The 24093-nt window shown below is 33.1% G+C and overlaps 1 protein-coding gene across 1 annotated transcript; it reads left to right on the top strand.

Annotated features, from left to right (window-relative positions):
• The first annotated feature begins 7076 nt into the window (after positions 1 to 7076).
• LOC131046130 (LRR receptor kinase BAK1-like) lies at positions 7077 to 8049 on the top strand. The gene is made up of 4 exons (XM_059208518.1): positions 7077 to 7297; positions 7377 to 7448; positions 7805 to 7876; positions 7977 to 8049. Exons 1-4 carry the CDS (start codon positions 7077 to 7079, stop codon positions 8047 to 8049), a joined length of 438 nt encoding a protein of 145 aa, XP_059064501.1.
• Positions 8050 to 24093: the final 16044 nt, after the last annotated feature.

Genomic DNA, 24093 nt, shown 5'->3' with positions numbered 1-24093 from the left:
AAACAAAGATAAAAAGATGTATGCATTATAAAAGAATCTTTTTTATGGGAATTTGCTATGCTTTCCTTGTAAAATTTAAGATTTAATGTCACATATAAATGACAATAACAATATTTGACTAATTTTTGTAATTTATGATTATATTAAAGAAAAAGAATAATTTAAAAAAATAAATAAAATATTAAATACAAAAATTATTTTTTGTTTAAAATATTAAAGTAAAATTTAAAATAAAATACAAAGTATAAAGTTTTATGTTTAACTTCAATTATAAATGTAAATTTCAAAGAGATAAATATAGTATACTTTCAAGAATAAAAAAATTCAATAAAAATTTAATATAAATAAAATATAATATAATTCAGAAATGTATAAATTTTAGTATAACATAAAATATACTAAAATAAAATGTAATTAAAAATATAGAATTAAATACAAGATATGTAATTAATTGTGAAATTTATAAGATCAATTTAAATGTAAAATATAAAGTATGATAAATATGAACAAATCTTATTTTTAAATTCAACTAACCAGAGATTATAACCGTGATAGATGTAGATCATTGAAAGTTAACTGACGAATCAGATTCAACTCCAAGATACAATATTATGAACAGAAACGGAATCTGAATCCTTTTAAACTCCAAGACACAATATTATGAACAGAAACGATATCATAAAAATCTTATATCAATTTCAATTTTATTGAAAATTAAAATAGTGCAAACATTTTTACAGAAATAATTAAAATACTTAATAATTTGTATCAAATAAGCAGATCTATAGATTCGATCATATCTCATCTACACAGAATTACGTTTTCTAACTGACTGCCCCACTCACATTTTGTGATTCATCATCTTTCATGTCTTTGGAATTCTTTTCATACTGATGATGAATCATGGAGTGTGATTGGAAAAGTTGATGGAGGAAAAAAATACACACAATCGAATCCAGAAAAATACATTAGAATACAAATGGATTGTGAAAATCTCATAGCTTTAATCATATTTATTATTCTCATAGCTTTAATCATATTTATTATTTATTGTTTTTTATTAAATGCTTGCCAAAAATGATCCCCTTTAAATTAAACAAGAGCTGGGTAGACAAGGCAAGAATTAAGCAAGAAAACGGTCCATGTTGTGCATAGTTATTGTTATCTGTGTCCTCCTCCCTACTCCCCCAACTACCAAACATATTGATGTGAAGAAGATGATATTGAAAGACCCTTTAAATTTTCTTAAATTAAAACTGTAATTTTTTTTTAAAATTAAAATATTAAATAATTTGTATCATTATTATTTATTACTAATTATGCCGAGAGGCATAACCTACAATGACATCAATAAAAAGTCATCCGTGTAAGAAAAAAGAACTACTTGGCATTCCGACAGTTACAAATGTATGAAATATGAAGCAGAATAGTAAGCCAAAATGTAAAGGTAAAAAGTGGACGCCAAGAGGCCTCCCTACAACGGCAACAGGGGAGACTGCCCATACGGCATAAATAAAATTCGCAGTTACAATCGATCGTAGTGGTAAGCTGAAGGGTCCGTTGTATCAACAATTACAACTGTTGAACGAATGTTATTGATGAAGTGATTTAAATGTTGAATAAATCTTTCGTAACTGAAGAAGCTGAGGCGATTCAAATGCTACCGTTACATATACAATTTCTAAGGACTCACTTCAGCTACATAGATTTCAGTATCTACACCATTTTTTGATAGTTGGTTAAACACCATTTTTTGATAGTTGGTTAAACACCATTTTTTGACAGAGCTCTGCAAATTTACCCTGGCATCTACGACAAGAAAGACATTGGGGTAAGTATATTGTAAGGCTGCAAATTTATTTCATGCAAATTCGCAACCTTTACTGTTACTTTATTTTGCAGAGAGCCACTCGCTTAACATATCTGGATTGATGACTATGGAGGTTTGGGTTATCAGATTATCTCTTGATGGTCTGGAAAGAGATTCTTCTGCCAAAGAGTATGGGTACATTTTTGGAGAAATGTTGATATTTGAAAGAAATTTTACTTTTAATAATATAATTCTACAGATCCTCTAATAACGGTATCGATCTTCTGATCAACGCTTTTGAATACTACCAGCTCATTACTATTGAACTTGCAACTTAGTTGATGCTGAGAACTACTTGCTTTCTTTACTAATATTAGATTATTTTTTTATAATTAAAAATTCTACTAAAGTCATTAATAAATGATTGGATTTCATATCCTTGCTTTGCTCTTCCATTGAAAGGAATCTATTGCAATAACAACCCTTCCTCAGAGTTTCCGAAATGTAATTTTTTTCCTCTAATTTATTTAATATTTTTATTTCAATATTTATTGACAGTAAATGTTCAATTTATATTATGTGCATATCACCATTCTGTACAAATGACAGTAGCAAAAAGATATTAAATTAAATTTAACAATATCAGGTCATAAAAGTATTTAACCAATAAAAACTAATTCATAAGAAAAGTATATAATAATGAAGATTTATTTTTAATATTTAATAATAAAATGATAATAATCGTAATTCTAATCATGATATATATCTTAACCGTAACCTTAACCATGATGTAAACCATAACCATAGTCCTAATCTTAACAAAAAATATAAACCTTAATCATAAACGTAATCATAATCCTAACCCTAATCCTAACATTAATTGAACCATAACCCTAACAATAATCCTTAGTTGTAACCCTAGAACTTAACCGTAATGATAATCCTAATCCTAAAACCTAACCCTAATCACAATCCTAACCCTTGATGCTAACCCTAACCATGATATAAACCCTAATCCTAGCCATAATCCTAAACAAAACCTTAAACCCTATGTCTAACCATAATCCTTAAACCTAAAGTTATTCAATCATAGGCCTAACTCTAACCCTAATTGAAATATAATATGAATCATAACCCTAATGTTATTGAATCATAAGCCTAATTATAATCCTAATTAAACTACAATATAAACCCTAACTATATTTAAAATTTTACCATAATCAAACACTAACGTTGACAATATCCTTAATCTAGACTTTATTGAACCCTAAACCATATCCTAACCATAAACTTAAATATAACCATACAATTGAATTGCAATCATTACCTAATCCTAAGCATAACTATAACTATATAATTAAACCCTAAGTACAACTTCAAGCTTAATCTAACCCTAATCAAACCTTGACCTAATCGAAACTCTAACACTTATTGAACCCTAATACTAATTGAATTCTAGCCCAAACCTTAACCCTAATTAAACTTTTTAATCCTAATTTAACTGTAACCCTAATGTAATTGAATCGCAAAGATAATTCTAACCTTAATTGAACTCTTATATGAACCCTAACTGTAATTAAAACCTTACCATAATCAAACCCTAACCTTGACAATTTTCCTAATCTAGTCCTAATTGAAGCCTAGACCATAAAGTAATCCTAAACTTCAACATTAATCTAACAATAATTGAAACCTAACCATGACCTAACCTTAAATTTAATTTTAACCCTATAATTAAGCCCTAACTACAACTTGAACACTAATCTAACCATAACTAAATCCCAGCCTAAACTTAATCCTAACCCTAATTAGACTAATCATAATTGAACTCTAATTTTAATCTAACCCTTACCATAATCAAACCCTAATCATAATTGAACACTGACTCCGATTAACTGTAACCATAATTCTTAGCTCTAATCCCTATAGTTGAATGCTAACCCTAACCTAACCCTAAAGTTAACTATAACCATAGAAATAGACCCTACCTACAACTTCAACCTTAAACTAAACCTAATGCATTAACCCTAACCCTTATTGAATCCTAATCCTAATTTAATACTAACCCTCACCCTTACCATGCCTTATCTTAACCCTAACCCTAATTAAACCATAACTTCGACCTTAAAATCCAACTTTATTATACAATCCTAACCCTCATACCACGCTTTATCCTTAAACCCTAGCCCTAATTAAATACTAATTATAGACTTCTAACTCTAACCATAATTAAACCTTAAATTAATTATAATTATAACCCTAACCCTAACCCTAATCATATGTAAATCCTAATGCCAAGAATAACCATAAAATTATAACCTTAAACCTAACCATAACCCAAACCCTAAACTAACCTTGATCCTAACAATGATGTAAATTGTAACTATCATACTAATCCTAATCCTAAACCCTATCCCAAACCATAACCCTAACCCTAACCATGTTTTGAACCCTAAACCTAGCCCTAATCCTAGGCCCTACCCTATCCATAGTCCTAACAATAACTCTAATCATGGTGTAAATCCTAACCATAATGCTAACACTAGAAACCTAACCCTAACCATGATGTAAGAACTAACATTAATCTTAACACTAACCTTTAACCCTAATCCTAACAATGATGTAAATAATAACCCTAGCTATAATACTAATGTTAACCCTGACCCTAACCCAAATTATGATGTAAACCATAACTTTTACCATAGTCCTAACTACAACTCTAAACCATTACCCTAATAATATCCCTAACCCTAACCTAACCTAATCATAAGCCTAAACCCTAACCCTAAAAATAGGGAATGACTCTACAAACCTTAGGATGCACCAATCATCTATTACAATGTATTAATAATATATGAAGGATGTTAATATCTTGGTGCATCCTAAGGGTTGGATAGCTATTTCCCTAAAAACAACCCTAAACCTAAACCTAACCATTATGTATACCCTAAGCCTATCCATAATTCTAACCATGATGTAAATCCTAATCCTAACCATGATGTAAATCGTAACCCTAACCATAGCCATAGGCATAATTATAACCTCAAACCTAACTATAACTGAAACCATAAACCATAACCCAAGCAATAATGCTAACCCTAACCATAAGCATGATATAAACACTAACATTAATATTAACACTAACCCTTAACCCTAACCCTAACCATGATGTAAACCCTAACCCTAGCCATAATCCTAACCATAATTGTAACCCTATGCCTAACCATAAACCTAATCCTAACTCCAACACCAACCATGATGTAAACCATAACCCTAACCATAGGCCTAACCATAACTCTAGACCCTAACCTAACCTAACCATAACCATAAACCCTAACCCTAACAATAATCCTTATGATCCCTTACTCTAAAACCTAACCCTAAATATAACCCTAACCCTAACTAGAAACCTATCCCTAATCCTAAGAGTAAATCCTATCCATAATCATAATCCTAACCTTAAACCCTAACCCTAATCTTAATCTTAAACCCTAACCCCAACTATAATCCTCATCCTAACCATAGGCATAAACCTAACCCTAACCATGATGTTAATCATGACTCTAACCCTAACCCTAATCCTTACCTTAACCCTAACACTAGCTATTATGTAAACCCTAACCCTATCCATAATCCTAACTATGACCCTAACCATAATCCTAAACCTAACCTTAACCCCAACCATGATGTAAACAATAAATATAACCATAACCTCAAACCATAACCTTAATCATAAGCCTTGCCCTAACCCTAACCATAACACCAACCTAACCATAATCCTAAATCCTATCCATAGCAATAATCCTGCCCTAAACTTAACCCTAATCCAAATTGAACTTTAATCCTAATCTATTCCTAACCTTAATGAAGCCTAAACCCTAATCCTAATTGAAATTTAATACTAATTCAACCCTAACCTTAATATAATTGAACCATAACCCTAATTATAACCCTAACCTTGATATAAACCCTAAATGTAAATGTAACCCTTACACTATACCCTAACCATAAACTTAACCTTAACACTAAACCCTAACCCTAATTATATTTGTAAACCCTACCCCTAATTATATTTGTAAACCCTAACCATAACCATAATCCTAAATAAAAACCAAACTCTAACTTTGATGCTAACCCTAACCATGACATACACCCTAACCATTATCATAATCCTAACCTTAAACCCTAACCATGATGTAAACCTTAACCTTGACCATAATACTAACCTTAATTCTGATCCAAAACATAACCATAAATCAATTCCTAATCCTAGCCATACTCCCAATTATAATTCTAACTCTAACCCTAACTGTAATTATGCTTACCCTAACCCTACCTTTGATGTAAACCCTAAATATAATTGTAACCCTAACACTAAACCCTTACCCTAACCATAAATTTAACCCTAATATTAAACCATAACCATAACCCTAATGCTAACCATAATCCTAAACCAAAACCAAATCTTGACGTTGATGTTAACCCTAACCATTATCATAACCCTAACCTGAACCATGATGTAAACATTATCCTCGACCATAGCACTAACCTTAACCCTAACACTAACCATAACCATAATACTTGCCATTAAATAAAGTTTAATATCTCTTAGATTTTAGTATTTGCTTTGATCTTGCAACACATATATATTATTGAAAATAGTCTAAATAGATTTATAAAATTTCATATATCTCTATGTAATAATATAATAATATTATAATATAATGTATTTTAAGAAAAATATATTATATAATTATATATTGATTTATTTTATGTTTTCTATGTTGCGCATGCCACTGCCGACAAGAGATATCCTTCTCGAGGTGCCTATTTTTTATCAATTTTACATCCTAAAGTCAAATAGGCGCCTCGAGAAGGATATCTCTCGGCGTACTTTATATATATTAAATTAAATTTTAAGGTATATATGCTAGTATCGGTTCCGTTGTATCTCATGTTTATAGACCCTTCCCACTGTAAATGGATAGCCATTTCCTTAAATGAATGTTATACCTAACTCTGTTTTCTAAGTGACTTTGTGATGAGGCAAAAGATTACTAATAATGTTACGTTTATTTATTTAATGCAGTGTCATAACAACATATAACATGATATTTATTATTTGTTATTTTTTATTAAATTCTGTAAGAGAAATGGTTTCTATAAATTAAACATCCTTGCACCAGTATTGCTCAGCAAAAGCAAAAGCTGGAACTGGGTAGGCAAGGCAAGAATTGAGGAAGAAGAGAATCGTTTATTAATCATTATGGCTACTGCATCTGCATCCATGTTGTGCATAGTTATTGTTATCTGTAGCCTGCTGTCTACTCCATCAACTGCCAATCATGAAGTAGATGCGCTGATTGATGTGAAGAAGATGATATTAGAGGACCCTTCAAATGCTCTGCAAACTTGGAATCCCTCCTCGCCCAATCCTTGCAAATGGAAGTATGTCTTCTGTGATGCCCACGGCCATGTCTACACCGTGTAAGTCTCTCTCTTCCTCTTCCGTTCTTTCCCACCCTATTAAATTCTCTTATTTATTTAATGCGAATAAATTTGACAGGCATTTGGCACTCAAAAATCTTTCCGGGGCTCTCTCTCCCAGGATCGGTGATCTTCAGAACCTATATCAATTGTAAGCTCTTATTATATCAACAACAATCCATACTTATATGCGTATTATTTTAAAGGAATGCGTGACTCAAGTTTTCTGCATGACAGGGATTTGACTCAAAATTCGCTTTTCGGGATCTTACCATCAACATTGGGGAACTTAAAAAATCTCGTTGTCCTTCACCTTTGACACAATCAATTCAGTAAAGGGATACCACAATCGCTTGGCCAACTCTCCCGTCTGAAGTTCTTGTACGCTACTCTATAAAACTGCGGAGTCAAATTATTATAACTACTCAATTGCATATGGAAAGAATCAAGGTATCATAAGTATTGTTTATTTAGCCAATGACTGTTTTTTTAATTTCCTTTCTTCAGATCTCTTGAATTCAACAAACTCAGTGGTCGCGTTCCAACTGTCGGAAAGCTGTCTGAATTTGGATATAAAAGGTAAATGAATATTTAGCTGGTATGTTCATATTTCAATTGCTTTTCTATTTTTGTTTCGTTTTGACTGATAACCGTGCTTCTGTTATGTTGATGGGTGCAGTTTCCAGGGGAATCCAGACTTGTGTGGTGATGTCGTAAAAAAGGAGTGTCCAAGGAGAAGTTTAATCCCTTAGAATACAGATGCGGTTCAATCCAAGTGTATTACAGATTGCGATTCAGTTGCTACTGTGTTTGGATTTGGAACCTCAAATAAATAAAAAATGTGAGGAAAAATGTATATGATTTTTCCATAAATTACATTTGGTTAAATCTAAATCTGGAAGTTATATTATGCGCAATGCAATTTATTATTGTTCTTCTTGAGAAACAATTATTATTTATAAAGATTAAATACAATTTCGGGGAACTCAATTGTCCAGTACTGTAAACAGGGGAAAAAAACTTTAAATAATTTTGATGTATAGAATAACTAAATTTAGTGTTTTGAATTATCAGATATGAATTCAAATTTAAAGTAAATGTAGCTAGTTTTATATCTGATATTGACATAATTGTCATATAGAATGTAAAGTGATTTGTTATTATGTGAGTTCTTGAGTTGTATGGGATTATTACATTTACATTAAAAAAAATTTATTGTTTAACATTTTGGGATTTTTTATTAAATTAATTTTTTGATTAGTGTGCAGATAAAATTTTGAATATTTATGGATTGTTCAATAAGTTCTTGAGTTGTATGGGATTATTACATTTACATTAAAAAAATTTATTGTTTAACATTTTGGGTTTTTTTATTAAATTAAGTTTTTGATTAGTGTGAGGATAAAATTTGGAATATTTATGGATTGTTGAATATTTTAGGTTAATTTCATGGACTAACCAATAATTTTTGTAAACTTCATTCCAAGAAATAAACCTAGTCTAAAATAAGAAACATCATGGTGTTTTCATATTCTAAAAAATGATGTGAATAAGTGTCATTAATAGAATTATAATGCAATACAAGGACTATCCTTATTTAATTATAATGCAATACAAGAGTACTAACTCGCTTTATTAGGAGAGGTGAGGGGAGTAATCAACTAATAGACTTTTAATGGAAATGAAAGTTGCTATTCTAAAGCTTCGAGTTAGGGTTGGGGTTTGAACTATAGTTCAAGGTTAGGGTTAAGGTTTAATTAGGGTTATGGTATGTTAACATAAAGATTTAGTTAGGCTTAGGATTTAATTAGCTCTAGATTAGGGATATTATGAAGGTTAGGGTTCGATTACATGGTAAGGGTTTGGTTATAGTTAGGGTTTGTATCATAATTCAATTAGGGTTAGAATTAGGGTTATTATTCAATTAAATTAGGGTTAGGTTTTAGCTTATATTTTAATTACAATTAGGGTTCAATTAGGGTTAAGGGTCAATTATGGCTAGATTAGGCTTCAATTAGGATTAGGGTTAGTAATACAATTAAATTAAGGTTAGAGTTAGTGTTACGGTTCAAAAGGGGTTAGCATGGTTTATAGTTTTGTAAAGGTTGAATTAGAGTTAGATTTCAATTAGGTTTAGGTTAGGGAGATAATCAAGGTTAGGTTGGGTTTAGGCACAAGGTTATGGTAGTGGTAGGGTTTAAATTCAAGATAGGGTTTAATTATGATTAGGATTAATTTTAAGGTTTGTATTTTTTAGGGTTTAATTATGATTATATTACGGTTAGGGTTAAGGCTAGGTTAGGGTTGTTGTTAGGTCATAATAAGGGTTAACATTCTAAAAATATTCTTTGGGTTAGGTTCAAATAAGAATTTGCTTTAGTATTACAGTTCAATTAGATTTCAATTAATTAAGGCTAGGTTGTGTGAAAATTTGATTGTAACCCTAATAACTATTATATTAATGCATCATAGAGAAATTAATGACTATTTAAAAAATATACCCTAACCTTAAATGAACTGTAATACTAACCCTTTGACTAATTGAACCACATCCCTAACCCTAACACTAATTCTAATTAAACCTAACCCTTACCCCAAGCATTATCTTGCAATAGTAATCATAATTGTAGTGTAGCGTTAACCCCAAACCTAATCTTACAATAATTATTCAACCTAACCATAAACTTAACACTAATCCTAGAATAAAACCCTAACTACAACTTGAACCCTAATGTAACCATAATTGGACCATATCCCTAAAATTAACCCTAGAACCATAGTTGGGTTGTAATTCTAATCAAATTATAGCAAGAAACTTAACCCTAACCCTAATTTAACAATAATCGTAATTGAACCCTAATCCTAATATAATATTAACCCTAATCTATCTCAAACCCTAATCCTAATTGAACTCTAATACTAATTTAACTCAAACCCTAATGTACTTGAATCATAATCCTATTTCTAACCTAATTGAACTCCATCCCTAATTATAATTGAACGCTTATGACAGTTTAACTTCCCTAATCTAAACCTAACTTAGCCCTAACTGTAATTGAACCTTTATGCTAATGTAATCCATAACCCTAATTAGACTTTAACTTTGAAATGAGGCTTTATTATAGAACCTTGACCCTAATAATATCATGCTTTATCCTTAAACCCAAACGATTTGTAATTATTTGTATCATTATTATTTATTACTAATATAGGTTCCGTTGCATGTCCTTAAATGAATGTTATACCTAATTCTGTTTTCTAAGTGACTTTGTGATGAGGCAAAAGATTACTAATAATGTTACGTTTATTTATTTAATGCGGTATCATAAACAAATTCAACATGATATTTATTATTTGTTGTTTTTTATTAAATTCTTGAGCGAGATGGTGCCTATAAATTAAACATCCTTACACCAGTATTGTTAAGCAAAAGCAAAAGCTGAAACTGGGTAGGCAAGGCAAGAATTGAGGAAGACGAGAATCGTTTATCAACCATTATGGCTGCTGCTCTCTCTCCCAGGATCGGTGATCTTCAGAACCTATCTCAATTGTAAGCTCTTATTATATCAACAACAATACAGACTTTAAATGCGTATTATTTTAAAGGAATGCGTGACTCAAGTTTTCTGCATGACAGGGATTTGACTCAAAATTCGCTTTCCGGGATCATACCATCAACTTTGGGAACTTAAAAAATCTCGTTGTCCTTCACCTTGGACACAACCAATTCAGTAAAGGGATACCACAATCGCTTGGCCAACTCCACTGTCTGAAGTTCTTGTACGTCACTCTATCAAACTGCACAGTCAAATTATTATAACTACTTAATTGCATATGGAAAGAATCAAGGTATTATCAGTATTGTTTATTTAGCCAGTTACTGTTTTTTAATCTCCTTTCTTCAGATCTCTTGAAAACAACAATCTCAGTGGTCGCGTTCCAAGAGGAAAGCTGTCTGAATTTGGATATAAAAGGTAAATGAATTTTTAGCTGATATGTTCTGAATTTGGATATAAAAGGTAAATCCAGACTTGTGTGGTGATGTCCTCAAAAGGGAGTGATCTAAAACATAAATTCCAAATAGATAGAGAGATGGGATGGGCGATAAAAGTGGAGGAGAGAATTCATAAAGGGATAGGGGGAAGTGGGGAGGAGAGAACTAGAGAAAGGACAAATAGATAGCCAAGAGAACTAGAGGAAAAAGAGGTCCGTCAGATACCTAAATGGAAAGAGAGAGGGGTGAAAATAATGGGGATAAAGTGAGCTGAGTAATGAGGAAAAGATGTAGAGGTAGAGAGGTGAAGGGGGAAGGAAAGAAACATTTAGAGGGTAAAGAGAGGGTGCGAGGGAGAGGTCAATATTTAGACAATGGAGGCATAGTATAAGAGAGGGAAAGAGAATAATAAAGTGGGTGAGGGTTAGAGAGAGATAGGGGTAAGGCGAGATGAAATATAGAGACAATTATAGAAAGGGAGAGACCTATTGAATTGAGAGAGAGGTGAGAGTAAAGAGATGGAGAAGGAAAGGGAGAGATAAAGAGAAGTATCAACATGCCTCAACTTAATGTACCCTAAACGATATACCAATACCTCAAAACCTTTATCCTAAACCTTATTACCTAGACCCTATATAGGGGAGGTAGAGACAATGACCTAGAGAGAGGAAGGAGATGGAAAAGGAGAGAGAAGAACAAAGAGAAAGAGAAGACTAAAGAGAGAGAGGGGGAGAGGTAGAGATGAAGTAACTAAGAAACCTAGAGATTGGAGAGGTAGAGAGGTGAGGGAGAGAGAAGAAAATGAGAGAGAAGTTCACAAAGGCTGAGAGGGTTAAGAAAAGAGCGAGAGATGTGGAGAGGGAGGCCAAGAACTATAGGAGAGAAATATAGAGGTGACAGACCTTTAGCTTGCGTAGATAGAGGTGAGAAACTTATAGCTTGGGAAGATAGAGGTGAGAGACCTAGAGGAAGAGGTAGAGGTGTGTAATGAGATAGGGAGGAAGAGATTAAGATAGGGAAGAAGAGATTGAGAGGTAAAGAGGGAGGGAGGGAGAGATCTATTGAGGGATAGGTGATAATTTGGAGAATAGAAAGTAGAGAGTAAGAGACGAAGAGATATTAAGAAATATTGGAGAAGGGAGATAGATATAGGGGTAAGGAAGGCAAGAGATAGAGAGGGCGAGAGGAAGAAAGGGAGGGAGAGGGCTAGAGATGGTTGCACCTCATAGGTCTCACTGCTATATAAATTAGAGGAAGGATTTGAATAATTATTTGAATTATAAGTAGCCACAAACTGGTAACTTAGTTGTTTAGACAATGTGGGTTTCTCTTTAGGTTCCTCCTTAGATTTCTCCTTCTTAGTCTTATATTCTTCGCAATATACTCTATACTCTCCTATAAAAGTAGGGTTAAAGTATAGAGATCTCCCATCATATCTAAGAGCACTCCTTTGGGAGAAAATATATCTTTGGGAGGAGATTCCTCAAGTAGAAGAATTAGGAGTACTAGAAGGAACAAGCTCACTAAAGGAAATAGATTTATTTGGAGAAGTAGGAATATTTGGAGAAGAATGGGAGGTAGTTGAACAAGAAGATCCATCTTTTAATGGATCTTGAAGATTGGTATCATCTAACAAGGTGTATGTCTTATTGTCATAAATGAACTTGACTTTCCTATGCAAAGTTTAGGGGATAGCTTGCATGCTATGAATCCACGGTATCCCTAATAGAAGGTTATATGTCAAATTACCAAGCATGACATGAATAGGTGTAGATAAATTACCAGGAAAAGTTATGATACCTAAGGATTGTTTATTAATATTATCAAATCCCCAAATAGAAATAGAATCATGTTCAATGAGAGAATGATCCACATTAATCTTATCCAATAAGTCCACACTGCAAACATTAAGTCCAGATCTATTTTCCACAAGGGTTCGTCTTATAGAACTATTGTTGATAATAACCACAATCATGAGAGGATCATATTTGTGTTGGATTTCATGAGAAGGTAAATCATCTTGCATGAATACAATTCTAGATATGGTTTTGTTTATAGTATCAATCAAATAAGCCATGTTATTAGGTGTCACTACAAGTGGGACATCTAATTTTTTCAAAGAATCTTGTTACAACATCCCATGATAAGTAGGTGAATTTTGAAGCAAATCCCAAATAGAAATATTGGTAGGAGTATATTTAATTTGTTCAATGAGATCATACTCCTTACTAAGAGTCTATGATATACGAGGTGCTTGTAGAAGAGTAGGTTGAGAGGGAGGAGGTGAAGTTGGGATAACTAGAAGAGGATTAGGCTGCCTATTGTTACTTGTGTTGTAGGTATGAGAAACCGTATGATAAATCTCTTCAATGATTTTCTTAGCATACTCATAATGGCTCTTAGTAGGATAACCTCCTTGTACACTAATAGTAGGTAGCTTCTTAGGATTTCAAAAAGAATCATTAGCATAATCACCTTGAACCACTAAGATAGGCTTATGTTGAGAACTTTGAGAAGGAAAAACACCTTGAACTATAAAGAGGGGTTTATTAGGTGTTCTATTCACATGTATCAAATTGATTGAAGATGTTTTAGGAATATCTAAGGTGTCCTTATGAATTTTATAATAAGAATAGACAAGATTGTTCGAGGAATTGTTGATACTCTCTTCTCGCACTAAAATGTTATCATGGATAAGATCAATTTTAGGAGGTATATTAGGAGTAGGCATTGATGTTTTATAAGGAAGAGTACTGGTAGGAAAGGTCATATCATCCTTTATCATCAAAGGATCTTCATGGAGAATAGACTCTCTAGGATAAGGATCAAAATTACTTTCTAATGTTTCACCTTTAAGAGGGTGATCTTTGAAAGAGATGTTAACAATCTCTTCTTGAACTAAGGTATCCTTATAGGTAGAACCAAGTTTAGGAGAGGGAGATGCTTTATTTTCAGAGGGAGAATGATTAGGATTCAATGAAGGTGAGATGCTATCAATAGAGTTATCAATCATGATTTCATACTTTTTGGCTAGGGTTCCCTCATGAGGTAGAGAATAATCCACACCTTCTTCTAATTGTTCATCCCAAATAGTGAGGCCATTGAAAAAAGTATTAGAAATATCTTTCACAAATATATCCTTATTATTATTTCCAATTTTGGAAGAAGGGATAACATTGTTCATTAATTCTTAATCCTTAGGAGGGAGAGCATCACTACATGTATTTAAATCATCCTCTTGCCTCAAAATGTGTTTAATAGGATCTTTAGGGGAGAGATAATTAAGGAAATTGATTATGATTCCATCCTCTTTTTCTAAGGCATCTTTATGGGTAAGACAAGCTTCAGGGCAAGGAGAAGCATTTCTCATTAAAGCATCATCTCTAGTGGGAATTTTATTGAAGTCAAAAGAGGAAATGCCATCACTAGGAAAAGTAAGCATAATACCATCTTCTTGCACAAAATGATCCTCATGAGGCAATTATTCTCTAGGAGGGAGATGAACATCTTTCTCGAAAGATTCATGCTAAGGAAGGATATCTTTGAAAGAAGTTCTCATAGCCTCTTGTTGCACTAACATGCCCCCATTGGTAAGGCCAAATTTAGGAGAAGATAAGTAAATGTCCATCAATACCTTTTCACTTAGAGAGGCATCATGTAAAGAAGGTAAAGTAACACTAAGAAAAGTGTTTATGATATCATTCTCTTCCTTTCAGATAGCTAGATGGGAAGGGCACATTTTAAGAGAATTGTCAAGATCACTCTTCAAATCTTCATCCTTACAGCATGAGAGATTTTTGAAGGGGTTTGTAACAACTCTTTTAGGCACTAAAATTTTGTCATAGATAGGAGGATTCTCTTTAAGAGATGCCAAAATTGAAGCAACGGAGGCTAATCCATTATCATATTTATGAAATGAATGCATCATGACAATAATTTTCCTCTTTAAAATGATAACATATGTAAAATAGAAGGAAATGTTCAACTTTAACCAGTAAAAATACTCTAAACATTGATTTATTAAATAAATTTATGAGTGAAATTTGTTCCTAAATCAATTTTGAAATTAATAACCAAATTAAGCTATCCACAAGTTCAATTTTGAATTGACAAATTAGGGTTTTAACAAAATTGACCTCTAAATTTTTAAAATTTGCAAGGAATTGAAACTTGTAAAAGTAAATTTAAATTTGAAATAACAAAAAAACTTGGATATGATAACATAAATCAGATTTAAAGAAGATTTGATTCATGTCGGATTCACCAAAATAAGGAGGGGAAAAAGCGAGACTGGGTGGCTAGGACCTAATCCCACTTTTGCTAGCACATTGGGGATACAAAAGAGCCTAGGGAGATAGCTCACTTTGGTTACTTCTTGTGAGAAAGAGAGAGCCAAGGATTATCTCTTAGGGTTTCTATTCCTCTTTTTTAATATGAAGAAAAGATGTGAGAAATAGGGTGATCAACTAGACTAGTAGATGAACAATGATGCATATATAAACTGAAATTGTAGAAACTTACAATTCTAAAACTGAGATGCTGAAAGTAGATAAGGGGGAGGAATTTGAATGTGTAGCTATTGTTTCAAAATAAGCCGAATTGAACTAGATGGGAGTGCTACAGTATGGTCTTATTTCTGCAAATAGGAGGCTGCAATTTGAAGGTTCTCAGACACCACCCTGCTGAAAATCACTTGAAAGTGGAGGAACCAAGGTGTAAATGATGTTCAATTTACATTCAATATGCAAGCTATATTCTACTTTATTATTTTGTTTTTTCTATTAATGAATTATTATATAAATCTAATTGTCTTCTTTAATGTGGCAGGAGAGGAGGAGCATTTATAAATTTCAATGTCCATTCTCACATATTTCATTTGACATATATAGTGGGCTAGGTACGCTCAAGCGATGCCTTGACCAACCTTGTCTTTTGGACATGGCTGATCAAGACATCACTTGATCATGCCCCCTCACTATAATGGCGTTTTATTTTACCAACCAGTGCATATTCAAACACCCGATAATTATCGGTGTATGCCAAATGGTACATGGCTATATTAACACTATCTTAACACCCGATATAATCGGCGTATGTCAAACGATGCATGATTATATTATCGCTATCCTTAACACTCGATATAACTGGTGTGAGTTTAATAGATCACCCGATATTTAATCGGTGCAAACATAGACTAATATCGATATCAATCGATAGTCTAACCGATAATCATTAAGTCATATTTGCAAAGGTTAATTCAACTTGTCAATCAGTGAATACGAATAGATTATCAAATTTGGAATCTATGATAATGAACAATTAATATAAAAGGAATGTTTATCAATTGAATGCTTGAGTTTATTCATTTTAATAATTGATATTAATAATGATTGAATGAGAGGATTCATTTATCTCTCATTCAATCATTTATCTTACTGAAGCTATCTATACATTAACACAAGGCACCACCCACCTATCATGGGTAGGACCAGGGCACCATGCCCCTATCCCTAATGGTTTTAGGGAAGATCTAAGTCTTGCAACTATCCCTGTGTCTTTTGTTGATCTTGAAAGTCTCTCAGGTACCTGTACCTGCACTTGCAACTAAAAATAGAGGGTTTGGGTGGCTATATAGGTTTTTCCTTATTCAAACCCCTATTTTGGTGATTTACACCTCAACAAATAGCTGATTTGCATAGTAAAATAGTGTGTGTAGGAATCTTGTGTGTGAAAGACCCTAAATGAAAAAGATAAGAAACTAGAGTTACGCCACGTTTTAGAGAGTAAAACCTAAATACATGTAAATGTAAATGTAAATGAGAATTCTCTAGATCAAATATGTGAAATAATCTAAAGCATGAATGTAAATTTGCAAATTGATGTATTGAAGCTCATACAAAGACATGAAAATAACATGAAACCATACCCATCCCCAAGGAAGAGATATAAGCCACAAGATTTCCTATTATTCTTAAATATCTTCAAGGCTCCTAATTGATGATGAATAATTGATGAATACTTGATAAATGCTTGATGAATGTTGTTGAAGACTTGATGTAGAGGGGGTTGACTCTTCAACTATTTGTGCTACCTTGTCTAGGTATATCCTCCAAGCTACACAAGAACCATCCAATGATTCTACACCTTGCACCCTCCAAGGATCTACATGTCTTACTCTCTCTGACCTTCCCAAGGTCGTTAGACTAGAATAAGTACTTTTTGTTTTGCGAGTTCTATTTCCCTGGTTAGGAGACCTTGTTTTCCCACTCCCTTTCACATTCAACTGGAGAGTTCAACCCCTCTACCATAGGATCTTCATTCCCCACACTACCCACATAAGGATGGATAATTTTGGAAGGATTCCAAACCCTATTTTTTCCTCAATAGCTTTTACATTTATTGGTATGGGGTTTTATAAACAAATTCCACTTTTAGGCCTAATAGGAGACCAAATTCCAGTAGTCCTGTCAGCGAGGTATTCTGTATTTACCAGTTAAAATTCCTTAACAACCCTATGAAATATTTTACATTCCAGACACCCTTTTGGGGTTTACATACAATTTCTCAAAACTAGAGGTGGGTTTTGTCATTAACATATCTAACCCTTACCAGTGCTAATAAGGCCTAAAAAGTAAGGATTGGTTAAAACTCCTTCATCGGTTTGATTGCCTCTACAAACTAATGTTGGTTTGAGGTCTATACCTCCATATGGTATTGCAATCCAATCATACTTCACTTCCACTGACCGGACTCACCCAATTAGGGCCTGTTACCCATGATTCCTAATGTTTGCCAACTCAATGTGCCAAGCCTAGGGTATGGTCACAAATCTTTGTTTTGGCTTCCCCTGACTGAAAACCAAAAATAAAACATAGAGTATATTGCAACCTAACATTCCATGAGGTTTTAGAGAGGATAACTACTATGGAACTTTATGTTGGAGACATTTTCCTGTCAAAACCCTAGCTTTTTAGGTCTCTTGAACCCGCCTTTAACAAAATGAAGATTATTCAAAAACTACAACACTTCAAGATTCCAAAAAAAAATGAAGGTAAGACACCAGTGTAACAATCCATACAAGCCGTACAAACTTGCAAAGAACAACAAAAAATAAGAAGAACACACTAAATGGGAAACCAAAACTTTTCTATTTGCTTCAGATCTTCAAAAACTGATTATCATCGGTCTTTAAAACACTTAGAATAGCCTTGGATTAGTTACATATGTTCATAAACTATTTTATCAACCAACTAGCCGTTGGTGTATGAAAATGATGCAAAGTTGCTATGAGCAACTTTTGTAACTTTGGTAATTTGTTGCATAGTGAGCAACATTTCTCAAACCCAATCTTGATCATTTTCAAATGACTCATATGACCTTAACAACCTCAAAACAACATCAACCAACCTACATTAACCCAAAAACAACTTATCCTATTAAGTGCTCTACTTGGCACCCTTAAGAGCTCACATGCCAACATTGGCCAAATAAAGACTCTTATGGCCCTTACAAACATTTGAGCACACACTCAATGACCCCTTGGCATTATTACAAAAATAAAAACATGATTCCAACATCCTAGAAACAAACTCAACAAAATTTTCTCAGTGCCCCTGCACCAAGACTCAACATAAGCTTCTCTTTCATTACATAGAAGACTCCTTGTGATTGCTTTCTCTTTTTGCCAAAACATATCTTAGATTAGATAGATTATATCACTTCAAATGAAAAAAGAGATATCTTATGTATCAAACCCTAGATCTCAATTTTGTCTTTAGACAGACCTAGGATTTGATTTTCCAGCCAATTTCTTGGGGTTAAGCATTATAATATAATAGAATTATGCTCCCGAAATTTCAAGAAAATGGTCGGCGACTAGTGCAACTTGCACTCGGTCTGATGAAATTTTCACCAAATTCACAAGGTCATTAGATATGATGATATTATTGTGAATCGCAAAGTTACAACGGATTCCAAGATGTTTTGATATGCGAAATCAGGTCTTAAAGGTCGAAATAAGACATAATTAGGGTTTATGATTTAATGATTTATTGGAGGAATAAAATAAAAAGGGGCACACTTAGGGTAAAGGGCCCAATTTTATGATGTGGGGAGTGATGAAATATGATTTTAGATTTAATTAAATTAATTAATTAAATGCTTAAAGGGAAATTACAATTCAAGATTCAAACACACTAAGGCGGTTGCTCAACTAAGCGTATAATTGTACCACCCTAGAAAGGGTGTACAATTTACGATGCTACACAAATTCTACCCAATTAGACTAAATTAAATTATATATTTTAAAGAAATAAAGAGATCAATAATAAAAAAAATTAATTAATCCAAACCTAAACCTTTTGAGCTAAAAGACCTATACATAACTAACTTAAGATCACAAATTCTTAGAATAACAATATTTTTCACCTTTCGCACTAAGTGTGTATATTGAAAAAAAATAAAATTAATAGAAGCCATTTACCAATTTCTACCCACAATAACATAACTTAATCCTATATTATAATGTATGATGGATTAATAATCCTTCCTTTCATTTAAAGTCTACCTAATTACACTAAATTAAATTATATATTTTAAAGAAAAAAAGAGATCAACAATGCATAAAATCTAATTAGTCTAAACCTAAATCTTTTGCACTTACATTTCTATGCTATATAAGTGCCTTTACTTTATTCTGATGAGAGAAAATATTTACCTTTTTTGTCCTTTTATCCACATAGCTTGTCTAGTCTACCTTCACCTTGGCTTTTTCCTGACTTTGTTAACTATTTTATTCACGAGCACTAGCATGTTGTAGAGACATCTACATGTTGTGCTAGCGTACTGTGAATCTATAGGCTAAAGATGGTCATTTTAGAGTCACACTTGGAACTAGCAAGATCCGTAATGTCTTTGTTTGTACCCACTAATGTTGTTTTTTGTGGGCCTAGGTTGTTTAACTTCCCTTTTGAGCTCCATTTTTAGGTTGGATGATCTCTTTGAGCACTCTATGATTTTGAAGAAAGCTATAGCAACTATCTATTCATTATCTGCAACACTCTTGTCTCTCTTGCATCTATCTTTTCCCTTTCACATCTTGATATTTTGTGCTTTAGATTCTCATTATCTTTGTGCTTTGAGGAGAAAATCGTCTATATTTTTCATCTATTAAGTTCTTCACCTTAGGTGTGAAAGGGAAGTCTCTTTCCTCCTGCATTTACCATTTTATTATTCATAGCATATCTATCACTATATTTTCCTTTCATATGTAGTTTTGTTATATATCTATATATCCATCTTGGCTATTAGTGGAGGTGGAAACACCAAAGGAAGACCAACATACAAAAACCCAACATTTTCTCTTTGTCATGTGTACAGGTTTCACTAGAGATAGAGTTGTTTCACTAGAGGCTTCAAGCATGGACCAATTGTGAAATATTCTTTGCCTTTTATCTTCTTTTATTAATCAATATTATAGTCATTTTTTCTTTCTATAACTCATTTAATCAACTTAAATGTCTATCTGAGACACATATCCATCACCTTGTATTTTCTATATAAACGTTATACTTTTTGCATACAAGACACTAGTGTGTTGTGTTGTCATCTCCAATCTGCATGTGTGTCCTTGGATAAAGAGATAACACAAGATGCTCAAAGATATTTGTGACCTATTCAGTATCATCTATGAGGTAATTGATAGCCTGATGATTTATACTCATCTCAAGTGGAGAGTTTGACTAGTGAGTTTCTAATAGGTTGTTATCCACTTGTTAGAGTTGTTAACTTTTCTCCCTCTACATTTTTTGAACCCGTTGTGAAAGCATCTTGGAATTATTTAATTGTGTGTGTGTTCAAGAAGTTTTCCTAAATTAGAAAAAAAATTGTGAAATATTTTCACTAACTAAATGGTTTATACTTTGTGTTAGCCTCCTATATTGCACAATTGTAGAGTGGCCAGAGTGTTATAGAGTTTTCTTATGAGATTTACAACCTAGACTGTCACTGGAGCTATAGTAAGGAAGACTTCTAGATAGAGTATCTCTCCTGATCACTATAGCCTTACTTGCCCTAATCCAATGTTCATAGACATTATAGATCCGAATGATTCCCTTTCTTATTATCCCCTTAAGGGTAGTATGACTAGGGACTCTTCTACACCTTGGTCATAAAATACTACCCCTATAAATAGTCTCCCAATATCTCCTCCTGCTATTGCCCATGATTCTGCAATCACTATTTAGTTTGACCAGATCAATTATTAGAGGAGAACCCATGAGATTTTAAAGGATTCTTAAATTGGGAAAATATTCTCCCTCATGTTGGAAATATAGTAAATAATCTAAGGGATATGTTAATCTCTAATAGTAGATTCTTGTAATATCGAGGGTGTTATCCTTAATTGTTAGGTCATTTTCTACTTGTAAATGCTCCTTCCTATAGTAGTTAGTTAAATGTTACTAGTTCTCAGACTAGTATTAACATACCTAGAGTGATATTGCACATAGTCAATACTAGACCTATAGTGATCCCTTGATTCCTAGCATCAATGTCTCTAGTAGTCACCTAGGTTTTATTGGTATGTCTAGCAGCTCTAGCAATTTATATCATAGTTCATATTGCTTCCATTAATATTCAAAATTGGATAGGTACTACCTCTAGTGGTGGTATTAGACCTCATGCTACTACTAGTGTAGGTGGTAGTGATAGTACGTGTACATATGCTACTATGCATGTTGCACCACCCCCCCTCCTCCTGCTAATCTTGTTTTAAACACCATATTGTAGAACACAATTTTGAATGGTTGAATGGACCAAAATATTAAGACGGGGGAGTAAATTAGTATTCCCATAGAAATTAACATCCATGCTGATGCACTCCCATGGTCTTTTGGGAATAGGTAAAGGTTAGTATATTGTAGCATTTGAAATAGTACCCTTGGCTCTCTGACACACAATACACTACTCAACATACTTCCTGATATCTTTATGCATTTTCAGCTAATAATAAAATCTTTGCACAAACTCAAGTGTTTATTCAAACCAAAAATGTCCCCTAAGACTTCCATTATGTTTTTCTTGTCTGAGATTTTCCCTCATAGATCCCCTTGGCACACATAAATGACATCCCTTAAACAAAAGACCACTTTGCAATGTGTAATCTACATACTGGCTATTGAAATGATTATTAAACTCACTACATACCTTGTATACCTTAGAGAAGTCTTCATTTTTCCTATAAAGCTCCTTGAAAATCTCCACACCTATGCTCTACAAAGTCATTTCTTGGATAGTGAGAATTTTTCTACTTAAGGCATCTGCTACCTTGTCCAGCTGTCCCTTTTTGTGCTTGATAGTGAAAGTGTATGCCTACAGGTATTCTATCTGTTTGATGTTTCTATTGCTCAAATTTTCTTGAGAATTGATAAAACTCAAGGCTTGGTTATCTGTAAACACTACAAATTCTTTTGGCAAAAGATAATGCCTCCACTTCCTAAGAGCTTGCACTAAAGCATAAAATTCTAAGTCTTAGGATAAGTATCTCTTCTTGGCATCATTCATTGTATCACTATAGAATGCTACTGGTCTTCCCTCTTGGTTCAAAATAGCTCCTACTACTATATGACTGCCATCACATTCTAGGGTAAACAACTTATCAAAACTTGGTAAAACTAGGATGGATTGGGTAGCTATCCTCTTTTTGAGAAACTCAAACCCTTGGCCAGCTTCTTTAGTCCACCTAAAATTAGTTTTCAACCCACCCTTGATTGTATCAAGAATAGGAGCACAAATTTCACTAAAACCTCGAATCAACTTTCTATAAAATTGGGCAAGCCCATCGAAACTTCTTACCTCAGTAGCAGTTTTTGGTGTAGACCAACTCTGTATTGCTTCCACCTTGCTACAATCCATTTCCAAAATGCCTTGGGATACAACAAAACCCAAATAAATAAGTTCTTGTTTCATGAATTCATATTTTTCAATGTTGATTGCCAGCTATTCGTCATGTAGTTTCCTTAATAGAATGTGCAAGTGTTCAAGATGATCTTCCTCTATTTTGTTGAATATGAGGATATCATCAAGGTATACCACTACAAATATACCTATGTAGTCCTTCAACACCTCATTCATCAACCTCATGAAGGTACTAGGGGCATTAGTAAGCCCAAACGACATAACTAACCACTCATATAACCCCTCTGTAGTCTTAAAAGTTTTTTTCCATTCATCCCCTTCTTTAATCCGGATCTGGTGATATCCACTCTTTAAATCCAGCTTAGTAAAATACTTTGCTTCTCCAAGACAATCCATTAAATCCTCAATTCTAGGGATAGGAAATTTGTATCTTATGGTGATTTTGTTTATTTCTCGAGAGTCAGTACATAGTCTCCATTTACCTCCTTTCTGTTAGGATTGATGATAGTCCCAAAGATACTAAGAGGGGGGGTGAATCAGTATCTAACCGGTTAACAGAATATTTGACCTTATTAAGTATTTTGCATTCCAAAACAGTGTACTAGTAAACAAGAATTAATGCAGTAAATATGAATAGTAAAGACAACATAGAAAGCACATCATAACACAAGATGTTTAATGAGGAAACCCGATGTGGGAAAAACCTCGGTGGGATTTGTGACCCACAATATTCACTCACTGGCCAATGAATGGATATTACTTACAAGAGGGGCCCGCACATGCAAGAAGACCAACTGCCTAAAGCTCAATGCTTAATTACAAAGGAAGTCTCACTGACTTATAAAATGGATTATGAAAATCCAATATAGTGTACTGCTACAAAACA

This window comes from Cryptomeria japonica, chromosome 7 (assembly GCF_030272615.1).
Source record: "Cryptomeria japonica chromosome 7, Sugi_1.0, whole genome shotgun sequence".
Taxonomy (NCBI): domain Eukaryota; kingdom Viridiplantae; phylum Streptophyta; class Pinopsida; order Cupressales; family Cupressaceae; genus Cryptomeria; species Cryptomeria japonica.
The sequence above is the reverse complement of the archived record's forward strand: the minus strand, read 5'-3'. Positions and strand labels throughout refer to the sequence as shown.

Coding starts and splice junctions, on each gene's coding strand:
- LOC131046130 (XM_059208518.1), top strand. CDS start 7,077: ATGGCTACTGCATCTGCATCCATGTTGTGCATAGTTATTGTTATCTGT. Junction 7,449..7,804: donor CTTCAGAACCTATATCAATT/GTAAGCTCTTAT, acceptor TCCTTTCTTCAG/ATCTCTTGAATTCAACAAAC. Junction 7,877..7,976: donor TCTGAATTTGGATATAAAAG/GTAAATGAATAT, acceptor TGATGGGTGCAG/TTTCCAGGGGAATCCAGACT.